Source organism: Galendromus occidentalis, unplaced genomic scaffold, assembly GCF_000255335.2.
Source record: "Galendromus occidentalis unplaced genomic scaffold, Mocc_1.1 scf7180000077512, whole genome shotgun sequence".
Classification (NCBI taxonomy): Eukaryota; Metazoa; Arthropoda; class Arachnida; order Mesostigmata; family Phytoseiidae; genus Galendromus; species Galendromus occidentalis.
The window spans coordinates 1,363,823-1,376,279 of record NW_003805500.1 but is presented as its reverse complement, the minus strand read 5'-3'; the positions used below and the strand labels follow the sequence as shown (position 1 = coordinate 1,376,279).

The window sequence follows — 12,457 nt, the reverse complement described above, 5'->3', positions numbered from 1 at the left end:
CCGGTACAAACTCGTCGGGGATAGGACAAACATCAGGGCTGAATTTAACAAGTCTCCGACTAGAAAATATCTCGACGTAGCGTGTGCATTGTATCCCGCGACTAGAGTGGAGTGAATGAACCTTGTCTGTCTGTCATTAGAGAACTTTGAAATCCGATACCCCCCACCCCCTGCGCTCCGGCTAGAGGACAAAAGAAGGTGCCAGTGTGCGGAGCTTGAGCCTCCCGGACGTACATGGTATCCTGGATGCTGGGACATGGAGAGAGGACCCGGCAGTCCTCGTCAGTACAGCCCAGCCTGTGTTGGTCGAGAAGAAGGGACTCCTTATCCTGATGCTTGTGGGCGAATATCAGTACTTCGGATTCCTAACTAACAGCGTGGGCTTCCTTTTGACCATTGGGTAAATCAAAGAACCGCGGCTCATCTAGCTCAAGCGGGAGGGTACGAAGGCTTGTGCCCTCGGGCGCAACCCAATCACACGTCGTTTCGATTTTTTCTTCTGGATCCGTGGATGCCAGACGGCTCGGCTTCGAACCTTGAGCTAGGTTGGCAGTGTATTGGGCAGCGATTATTTTGCGAAACGGACTGGATAATCTAGTTGAGCGGTAGAATGTCGACCCTTCGCTCCCCACAAACGAACTGTATAGTCTGACAGCCTCAATGAGTGAGAACGGGTCCACCCTCAATTGGAGCTGCTTCCGATCATACATATCAATTCGAGGAAATGACCCCGGACGGGCGCGTCGTTCCTGTCTAGAATGTTCACGTTACCGGTCCCCGTATGATTCACTCGGACGGCCAGGACCAGGATCCGTCGTAGAGCAATGAGCGATGGTAAGAATGAACTACGAAGTTCCTTCCACAAACATTCAATCGCAGTCTCGTACCTTCACCTTCGTTCCAGAAGAATGTATCCTCTTGACGGGGAGCACCTGGTACCTGGACGAGTTTCTCGACAATGCATTGCGCGTGAACATCCGAGCTGGGTGGCAAGTCTCGAACCGAGTAGCCAAGGATAAGAATCGTAGATCCCCAGATATTCCGGATCCTTAGACTTTCGAAAGTTTCCAGCAGTCGAAACATCATGACTAAGGCTGGGAATAATTCACGGCATTTTTCCCGAAAATTCACGGCAATTTTCACCCCCCATTGACTTCCTATGGAGGATCGCCTGAAAATACCGTGAAAATCCACGGCTTTTGGCGCCAACTTCCCAGCACTAATCAAGACCCACACCGAACATTCAGTTGGGCGCGTAGATTCTACATTGTTGAAGAATATATGGAGACAAAACCTCCTTGAACACGGCGGCGCTAGAAATGAGAACGACGGCAAAAGAGCGATCCGCAAGGCCTCAATCATCCAAGGTAGAGAATGAGGTTCTGTGAGCTCCGGCCGCAACACGCAGCAAGTCGTTAACGGTAATGACATCAGACATCAGGAGAAAGATTGAATCAGCTTAGAGAGCAGCTGGTAAGTGGGCCGACCCGTATACGAGATGATCGGAGAATTCTCGACAAGCGGGGTAGGGGCTCCGACGATAGTGGAGCGATTGGAGATCACAAGCCAAGGCATCGCCTGTTTCTACACGATGGGACGATATTCCTCGATCGGACTGAGATTTCCTCCGAGACGTCGGCTTAAACCCTCTATCGATACGTCTCCATTCTCCATGGTAAAGGCACCATAGTATTAGATCAGTAGAGTCCACAGTCCACGCTTACAACAACTCTGGAATAGAACATTGCAATATGTCCCCACATATATTATGTACGTTGTTATAGGCTCAAAGCTTCTAAAACGAAACGAGCCGAGAACCAGAGGGCGAGACAACCACGAGTTGAATAAATTACACAAGCAGAGTCGTTGGGAGTGAGAAATCGGTTTCGCAACTTGAGGATCAAGGGACTGCGACCGCGGTCAAGTTCCAGAATCATGAACAAGCCGTTTCCGTCCAGAAACATTGCCGACTTGGAATGCGCACGATAGACGACGCGTCTAGCGAGAAAACCGTCAGCTCGAAAAGAAAAATTCTACCCCTGCGGTCGCGAGCCCGATTGCTTATACTCTCAAAAATTCCAAGAGGAACCGAGCGGATACATTCCACCTTATAATTGCATGATGCACATTGCAATGATGGTCGCGGCACTGAGAGGCTAGTTCGACGCTCTGGAGGTGGGAGGACTCGTTTGTACCCACCGCGTGACGGTACACGTGGAGTGAGACCTTGACCGTCACGTGCCGGCCGCTCAGTGTTCCAGAATCATTGATGGAGCTGCTCCACCCAGCACTAGCCAGGAGAGAGCTAGGAATCCGATCCCTTGGGTCTTGTGTCTCTCGATCGCTTGATTCTGTCCAACCATGCTCCCAAAGATTCACATTCATTTGATCTGTCGGAGGGCGAGGGCTTTACCTTGGTTCGCTCCTGCGTCTCCGCTCAGCAACGAGCTGAGGCACGTAAAAGTGGCCAGGGAACGTGCACTCCAACCGAATCAAGCTGAGCCACACCTCTAACGTACTTAAGACAAACAACTCCGATTGGAATTCTCTTCAGACTCACGGGCTGCACCGAGTCCAACGAGATCACAACACAGGAGGGATTAGGTTCTACCCGATCCGACCGCGGAAGGAGACGAGGTGAACGGACATGACACCGTCAACATTGTTCGCCGCTGATTCCCGCATTAAGTATAAAGAAAGTAATCGGCACTGTGAGTGAGCAGAAAACAAAAGAGGCGCGAGGGACCTCAGGAGGGATAGAGGCGGACTCGAAAGTAAAGACCGTCGTCTACGAAAGCATCCGAGCCGTGCTATAGAGACAGAAACTCTGCGAGAACCATCCGGAGGAAAGGAGGACTGTTGAGGCAATCAGAGTTTATCTTCAGTTGCGTCGTCGTTTCTTCTCGTTGCCGCTGCTGCTGCTGCGAGTCCCACGGGTCTAGTTGCCTAGCGCATTTCTCCCATTCCTCCTTTCTCGCCACTTCCGCTTCAGTCTCTTCGCTTCCCGTACGTTTTCCTCTCTTCGTCCCATTGTTCTGCTTCTCCCCTACCGGCTCTGGGTTCAACCACCAGCCGCCACCGCTACCGTCGTTCTTAAATGAAACGACTCCGATGACCGCAAGCTCACGAGCTGACGAGAGGGACGAACCAACCCAAGGAGTCGATAGACAGTAAGGCACATGCGCTCCAGGTGCTTGGCACGGGATGTTCCCGGCCGCTGGCTGTAGCCGACAAGCACTCAAAAAGTTCACCGGAGCTTTCTTCGTCGCTTGCTTCGGGGCTTCTGTCTTGCTCCCGCTTCGAGCTGAACCCAACGAGAGCACCGGACTCGAAAGGAACAAAACGTTGGAAAAACTACTCAAGACTCAGCGGAACATGATTCAGAAGTCAAGATGACAGACAGTTATCGGAATTACTAGCATCAATCTAACTCCTCTTAATCTATATAGTGTTGTACAGTAAAAGCTCGTTATAACGACCCCCATTACAACGAATTTCTCGGTACAACGAACAAGGAATTTCTCCTGCTTTGGCCAGCTCGCCATAGGGATAGTGTTGAGTGGCATTCGTTACAGCGAAACTTCGGTACAACGAACCAGTTTCGTCGGTCCCTTCGTGTTCGTAGTAACGAGCTTTTACTGTATCCCTTTAGATGGGGACTCAGAGATCCCCGAACATGTTCCTCGGTAACCCAGTCATCATCATCCGGGAAGGCTACCAGAACTCAGTGGACATGCTCTTTTGGGAGGGAGAAAGGGGAAACAAGGGCAAGCCAGAACAGAGAAGTCGATTCCCACTAACGAATAAGTTCCTTGAAAAAAATTGGCCAAGCGTGTCTGCTTGCAATGGAACTCTGCTTCTCGGTGTTTGTTGTGCAGCAGCAAAAGCTGTACTAATGGAAGAAATTTATAGATTACGTTGCACAAATAGGAATCCATTCATCGGATGCCTCTTTCTGAAAACGTGTGTGTGCTCCTGCCTTACGAGGCCCGGAGGAAATCGGAAAATAAGCATAAGGGGGGATGAAAGAAAAAGAGAGCTGAAGCTCCCGGAGGATATCACGATGTACTCTAGCATTATTCCGCTTCCGAAACGAGCCTTGGCACCCGAGATAGATTGATTTCTATCAACGCCGCGTCGTGTGGTTTTCTAATGTCGCACAGGACATCATCTGGAGTGCACTCAAATCCAGGGACACGGAATCTTATCGAAGGATTGTGAGTACTGTTCCAGACCGAAGACCGATCGATCGAGCCGAGCGGAATCTGAAAATACACCCGTCCTCCTAGACGGTGCCTCCTCAAACGATTAGCTCTAATCCCCGCTCAAATTCTTCAGCAGCTAGGAGCTGGAATTTTCTCGGGATTTTGGCTGGGGATTAGAGAGGTCCAGTGCAAAGATTAGTCGGATCAAGACTAATCATTTCATGTATCTACGCTATATGAGCCTAGTCTCCAGCGACCCCGTGACTCGTGACACGCCGCGCTGTTCCGTTGACGCTTCCGCTGAAATTGAGGTCGAGGACGAAAGATTGGCGGGTCCGACACATTCCGTGACAGGGAGCATATATTTTGATCCATGAAGGAAACCTTTCGGGAGGCCGTGGAGTGACGCCGTTCGAGCAGATACAAGGTATCCCCGTAGATCGAGCGTCAAGGTCACCGCTAAGGTAACCGTCTGGGTTCCCGTCGGTATTGCCGCGCGGGTCTCCAACAGGTTTCCGCCGGGTTTCCTTTCGATCCCTGTCGCTCACAGAGTGGACAACGGTTTCGGCCCAGACTCATACGGGTGCATTCGTCCCATGTACCCCCTGTCGAAAGCTGGACCTAGTCGGTGAGCCCAGTAGTCAAAACCGTTCCTCTCGAAGGGCTTCCGGTGCTCTGGCTCGAGGAACATCGACGAGTTTGCGGGCTCCCATGACGGGATCGACGACCGGGACCGAATCGAAGTCGAGAGTACAGAAACGCGGGTGGGAGCGACTCGAAACCGATATCCCTCCGCATCTGGATACAGCATCCAATTCAGGAACCATCAAAGCGACCGCCTTTCTGTTCGTCCATCGGCACGGCATCTTTCCCCTCGGCCGTCTGGCCTGCTCCCTTGCGTCTGCAGATGAACGCTCGTCCGCGCTCTCATCTGACGGGTCGACAAACGACCGCTCACCATCGCAACAAAACTCCTATGTGAGTTCGCGATATCTGGAAGAGATTTAGTCCTGACTGAAAGTAGCGGTCAGTCACAAAGGGATCGAGAATGTCGCCCCTCCCAGCAGCCTTGAGTTTCCGATTACTCGAAACGTCGGCGTCGTGCCCTCCCTGGTTCTGTGTTGTTGTTGTTCTGTATTGAGCCCGTCGATACTTCCGAAACCGCCGACGACAATTTACGAGGGAATCCGAACGGGAACATCTGATTTATTTCTGAGATTACCCGGAATTCGAAATCACAAATCACCCTCGGTCTCCACGCGGAGCCGGTGAGGACGTAGTTTTGTCTGTCCCGGGACGGGATTCTCCTCGTGCTCTCAGCACTTCTCCGTCTGCTAGCTCGAGCCATTCCGAGTTGTCGGCTCTGTCGACCCAAGCCTATTCATTATTCGTATTCGTTGGTGTATTCGATGAGGAGAGCGAAGTTTCGTCCGCTGGCTGATCATTCCGATGAATCGTTCCGATGCCTCAAAGCTTTCGGGAAAGAAGAGGGGGGAGGGATGCAGCGGAAATTTCGGCAGGGGGTCGCTGAGTTTTCTGGAGCGTCGCCTAAATCAAACGTATTTTCATCCTCGATCGCACACGTGTGCCCCCTCCGGGAGAGAAGGAAGTTCAGATTCCGCAAGTTAAATCAGCGGAACGACGGAAAAACATCCGGATGAATAAATGAAATGCCGGCCCCCATCGCGAGAGGGGGAGTGCGCTGCCACCGCGGGAATTCCTGGAATATTGAGATTGTTCCCCGGATCTGGAACGGTTGGGCTCCCCGTTCCCATTCGTCACCAGACGGAGCGTATTCCGGTGAGCTTGGAACCAGACCATCTGAACACAGTCATCGAATGACGGCCTGTCGATGAGCTAGAAGTTCGACGCTCGGCAGTGCGAGGCCTCTACAACGTCGCTAACCCAGACCTTAATTTCTTACCTCGTGAGCTCCGTCTTGCATTCCTTAATTCCTTTGAATCATTCCCCTGGTTAGAGCCGTCGAGACATGAGCTCCGACACACCGCTATCCGCTTCAAGTTTTTCTCCACTTCGCCGTGACCTCTCGTAATCTCGTCTGAATCGCAATCGTTCTCGATCCCTGGAGAATCCCTCTGCGTTTTCCGGCCCAAGACATAATCGCCGTTCCGCTTTCCGAGAACGTCAGAAGAACAGTGAGCGGAAAAGTTCGAGGTATACTTTTCGTAGAAATCAACGTCGGGTCCGTTGTTAGAGGAAAAGTGCGAAGACGACGAGGAGGAGGAGCGATTGCGTAGCCTCTAATCGCGGGGAAGAAAGCTTCTCCTCCCTCTTCTCGTGACTCCGCCGCCGCTGCGACGACGAGGAAGGAGTTGGGCGAAGAGATTCCCGTCGACTGAACAGGAGACGGTTTTTGACTCAAACTTTCCGGAATCGTCGACGGAAATTGCAGAGGGTGACGTGAGGTTCTGACATGTATTGAGGATTTGATCCGAAATTGACAAACCGACTTTGTTTCGAGAAGTTTCCGACGTCGCGTCGCAGCGCTCCGCGAGAAGGTGAATCACGAACGAGATGAGGAGCCAGAGAGAAACAGACCCGGGCCGCTCAGAGATCCCTACGGAGGCGAGGTCCGGCAATACAAGGGAAAAATACGAGATATCGCTATGCAACCCGAGAGGGTGCGCCTCATCATTTCACGTCTGTTCCAATGCTGCGCGCAAGCGCGCACACGCGGCTGTATGGTGTGGGATCACGGTGATCCTGGAGCACAAATTGGCCGTATGTGTGCTGGCCCGCGAATTGCATGCCGCCTCCATTCCTCCTTCGTAGAAATCCGACGAGGGAAATCCCTATACGCCAACAACGAATCGCAAGTCAGATTCTTCGGCGGCCCTCCCACGTGTGGGTATCGATCGCGACGAGCCTTGAGACTTTCAAACAAGACAGGGAGTGCCTTCGGAAGTTTCAATGACAACGCTCCGACATTTCTCCGCTCGTCCCGACATTTCTGAGCGCGCAAAACTCCGATACCTGGGATCCTATGGGGGAGCGTCCCTGGTAACCTGCCACCGACGCAACAGCATCTCCTCCTCACATGAAAGCAGGGAGTTCGGTACGGGAATTAGGATGAACACGACAGCGGCTGCACATTAGGACTCCTGCAGCGCTCTCAGCCGATAGCTTGTCAGTCCGCCGAAGATTTTTCGTTTCCCATGTGACGAGGATTCACAGATGCGCGGATATTTTAGGATCCTCTCGGAATACACATCTAACTCATGTCGCTCGAGTCATTACCTAATCAGTCGTAGCCGATCTCGGCATCCGTGATCAAGCTCCCTCCGTCAATCTGTCTACGCATATCCACAATGGTTGTAGCGAAACGCTTCGATGTCTCGGTCCTCAGGAGGGAGAATCATCGCATTGCGTTGAAAATTCCGGACATTTCCGCGTGGACACGAAAAAGCGAACTAAATCGGTCCCCGGGAATTTTCGTTAGGGGAAATTTCGGGTGGAAAAGGAAGTCCCGAATGCAAAAACAGAAATTACTCCACGCTCCCCATTCCGATTTCCAGAGAATGGCAGAGCGCGACCCAGCTGTACACGCTCATTCGATTGATCACCCGATCCCTTCATCGTCGCCGTCGATCTTCAGAGCTGTCTCCTTCTAGATATAGGAGAAACAAGCACTGAATCCATTATGCGACCAGTATTGGTCCTGCTGATCGCTTGACAGCTATAACTCGCATCAGCCCCTCAGCGACTCGGCCCAGACAACTCTTCGTCAGACGAGGGAACGGCCTGGCTGAGCGTATACAAGCGACGGCGAGCCCATGAATCAAGTCGTAAAGACATTTTGGGTATCTACGACCTGTCCGTGTAATTCAGATGTGCTCGTCACAAAGATAGATACCCAAGACTGTGGACAGGGAAGCGGCGGTGCGGGGAGAAGAAAATGAGAGTAAAAAATACACCGTTAAGAGACGTGCGTCGTATCTCCTTCCGGTACTGAGGGGAGTTTTTTTGCGCATCAGATATACCCGAATGAGGGTATATCATCATGAGGAGACTGTGCGACTCTTTGTCTCCCTCACTCATATTGCAATGCCAGAAAATTGCGGGCCATCCACTCTGTGACTCTTGGGCATCGGCGATGAGTTTCTCGACTCGAATTGCTCAGACCGGGAGCAGAGTTCTGTCGAAGGGAGAATTACAGGATCAAGGCCTCCCGAAAGACTCATCTAAACAACGACGTCGCCGGTCACGCTTGTCGTCGTTCCTCAAGCAGAAGAAGGTTTTTTCAGCTCTTTAAAATCCGCAGACCTAAGGAAGGGATCATCGGGACGCTGTGAGCAATCAATTCCCACCTACGGTGACCTTGACTCGAAGGACACACCGCCCTAGACGACAGCGGAGCACACGTTCGCTTCGACGATCCTCTCCTGGTATGCACCGCCGTGGCCACCGGTGTAGCCGTCGGCTTTACGGTCATTTGTGTACATGGGAGCGTGGAACGCTTTCATCTTTCCATCAGCCGGACCGCGAGCCAGACACTCAGCCCAATGGAGCTCTCCCGGTCTACGTGCGGAGACCGCGGTACGGGTGAAAATGCTGCCAGATCTGATTATGAACGGGAATCTTGACGCCGGATTAAGATCGATGTCATCAGCAGGATCGGCCTGCCTTTCACTTACTCCCATAGAGCTCCGTTCCCAAAAGTGCCCAGTGAGTTGAAGGAGAAGAGCAGAGAAACGATGTCCAAGGTCAGCGGGAGAGCGGAGAAGCGGCAATGAAAAAAAACCATGCATTCTGCCGGACATGTCGTATTCTGAAGCTGTCGCTCATTCAAGCCTCAATTAGGTTTTTCCTCTTCTCCGCCAGGACTTCTTTCGGGACTTGCGATTTAAGCAGACCGTCAGGCGCGCTCAGTCCTCGCGGATGACGTCAGCTGACCCGTGTTCGTCCGAGGTGTTGTCCTGAAGCTGTCGAACCACCGACTCTACCCCCAGTAATGCGTCGGAGAGTGTCCACAACCGGAGCGGTCGCGAAATTCCAGCAGAGTCTCTTCTTTTTTTGCTCTCCAAGCCTCTTCAATGAGCTGTCCGCAGCACTTCCCCTAGTTCCGTCGACTGAGCTGCAGAGCGAGCTTGCAAAACTGTTCTCAAGCGTTCCTCTTTCTGGCACTGCTCAGTGTTAATAGAAAAAGAACTCCTTTTCCCCCAAATCTCGTCCTAGGCACTGCAAGGAATAGTGGACGGGTGTTCGCCCGCCTGCCCGCTGAGTGTCATCCTGAATGGTTTGCTGCTGGAAGGCGATCCTTTTAGTTGGTTGCTCGCTTGGCTGGCCCACTGGCTGACTGACTCTCGGTCGGCCTGCTTATATGTTGGCTTGCCTGTTGTGCTTGCTAGAGCCGGTAGATGGCTCTCAAGGATTTCTCGCTACGTTTGCTTCTAATATTTGATTGCTGCCCTGTCCCAGGGGCTGATGGAGGGGAATCATTCTCGCCCCCCGCCCGTCGAGCAACGGGCTACCCTTTGTGACCCTTACAGCCCCGCGAGCGGTTTCCGATTGGAGCTCGGGCATGTCAAGCTCAAGAGCACTCGTTGTGCGTGGGGAGAACTCGTCAGCTCCGGAATTACGATCTCCCAGCAGTAAGTCCGACCGGCTTCCCGCCCTCTTCGGATGAGTATCGAAAAAAATGGCTCTCGGTGAATCAAGCCCGTAAAGGAGTGTTAGTCTCTCTGAACTCAAAAACCCTCTCCACGGTTCTAATCGAACGGAACGGAACTGCGATCCATTGAGACCCTCCGCGGGTTAGATGATCAAGGGGAGCCGTATTTTTCGCTCGCACGGTCTCTCTTCTGCACGGTTTTCTTTCCACTTCGCGAAGCCAAATGACAAGCCAAGTACCGCGGCCGATCATTCCTCCCGCGGCAGCAGAAGCGGCAGCGGCTACAAGCAATTAGGTGGGCGCTTCAGGAGCAGGTTCCTTTTTTTCCAAGGCTCTCTCCCGGTTCCCTCTCGTCTATATCTATCGGGATTCTTGAGCCGTCTAACGACGACCGACCCGCAATACGGAACAGCAGTATCCATGGTGTCGAGCACCCGCCGCTGGAAGAGCCTAAAATATATCCGGGAGAAAATTTCTAGCATAAAAACGTCCGGCACAATGTCGTCGAAGCTCGCTCGAGGCTCTTGATCGCGCGACTTTTCCCTGTGCTCGTCCTTCACAAGATGAACACACACTTACACTCACTTCCATGTAGCAGTCGTCGTCGTCGGGTAATATCCTCCTCTTCCTTCATGTTCCTCCAGGAACGGTATGGAAGCTTTCTCGAACGAGTTTCGGATGATTGCGGGCACACAAACGGCTCCGGGCGGGACGAGCATGCCCGCCCGTGTTGTGGGTCCGCTATGGTATTGTGCAGTGCGCGGACTCCCTCGTCATTTATGCCCCGCACTAAATTGATCGCTACCGTCGTTTTTTTTTATGCCGAGACTTCCCGAGTAAAAACATATGCTTTGCATAGCGAGCCAAACGCCGCGCGTGATACACCGGGTGAGCCGACTGCTCCGCTCCGCATGCGGTCGACTCCGAAAGGATACGATTGGGATAGGTGCGTGGTGTGAGCGGAACCGTTCTCGGACAATCGGAGCCGAAAAACCGCCATTTCCCCGCACTCGAGTGACTCGCATCAAGGGGAACGCAGAAGACGAGGACAACGTCGAGCAAGACGACGACGACGATGATGATCATCATCTCCGCACTAGCAGCATCCCCGACCGAGCTCGTACCGTGTGCGTAAGTCGTTTCTGGGCTCTAATCTCTGTCGTTGTTGGCGCTGTCGATGCCATTGTCGTCATCGTCGGTGAGGCCGAGCATGCGATATCCCGAGTCGGCTGCCGAGTCGGTACCTAAATCTACTCATGAATCCATGATGCTTGCCGGCGCAATGTACGTGTTCGACGACGAACGCAACGATGGAATAATTGCGATGATGCAGACTAATCGCGGGAAGGACAACGACGGCGTAATTGGTTACACTGGACCACGGACGCAGCCGAGAAGCCGACGAGCTTTATGGTCCGATCTAAGTTTGTAGCTCGGTCGACGGAGGAAAGCCGCATACCTCTCTGGAGCTGCGACTTACCATTTTGCCGGGAGTTTTCCGAACGGACAGAAGTTTCTCGATGATGGAATCGATATTCGCCAATGTCGGCAGCGTTTCGGATGCGAGAAGCGGTCCCTTGGCTCTGCGGCGCGGAGTCGCAGGCGATCTGCGTGGAGAGGCACAGGCCATATTCCTCTTTTACTGAACGGAGCCTGTCCGCTGCACTCAACAAACACAACACCACCCACAACAACAAGGTCCACGGCAACAACAACAACAACGACGACAACGATTAAAACTTGAGAACATGAGAACCCACTGGGACAACGCACTCAGCTATCACGTGGATTTCATCCTGCGATACGTCTCCGACGGTCGCTGCGGATTGCAGCTCTCATGTGCCCAACTCCCCGCTACGTCGGAGAGGGCGTACCGTATCAACAAGGGGTGAGGGTCCCGGATGGCGGAGAGTAATCCTCCGTGCCTGCCTCCCGATCCGTGTGCCCGAACGCTTGCGAGCCTGGACCGTGCCGTCTAGGAGGCTACTTCGGCCTCTAGGCCCTACGTGCTACCCCTACTCCGAAGCAACCGGAGCGAGCCATCGCAGCCTCAGAACTCCGGGTGGCAACGTTGATTTTGACTCAACCAGGGAGCCTGAATCCTCAACAGAGAAGGGATTCTGCATCGAAGAAATTCCGTAGAGTGGACGGGTTCCTTCCCCGAGCGAGGTTGCGACGGTCGACTCCCCGACGATCGAATTCGCCAGAATTTCTCTAGTTTCGCAAGGAGTCAGTGCCCGCTTCGCTTCCCGCGGAATCGGCGCGGCTCTCCCGCGGAGAATTAATCAATAGGTGACCGAGCGTATGCATTCCATCGTTTGCAGTCCTTGACGTCTAACTGCTGATGACATGCTCAAGTGCAGCGCGGACGGTGGAGAGGAATTTTTCTGCAGTCATTTCGGTCTCTCTTCTGCCGAACATGGTTCCGCTTAGGCTCCTCGAACGTCACCCCCACGGTCGGCGGCTTTCGGTCCGATGGATACAGGAGACTGGTCAGCGGCTTGTATGGATTATCGATAAGGACAGACTCGTTCGCTCGGTCGTTCTTGTTCGGCCGCTTCCGAGAGCCCGTCCCACGATCGGTTTTAGTTTCGGGAACGACTCAGATGTATCACCATTA

At 53.0% G+C, this 12,457-nt stretch overlaps 1 protein-coding gene across 1 annotated transcript in view; it reads right to left on the bottom strand.

Annotated features, from left to right (window-relative positions):
* The window catches only part of LOC100899721 (serine/threonine-protein phosphatase alpha-2 isoform), a 40,904-nt gene extending 29,237 nt beyond the window's left edge, over positions 1 to 11,667 (bottom strand). Inside the window, exon 1 of the mRNA XM_029112516.1 lies at positions 11,318 to 11,667. Coding sequence (XP_028968349.1) covers positions 11,318 to 11,467 — 150 coding nt within the window. The 5' untranslated portion in view covers positions 11,468 to 11,667. The remainder of the gene's footprint in view (positions 1 to 11,317) is intronic.
* Positions 11,668 to 12,457: the final 790 nt, after the last annotated feature.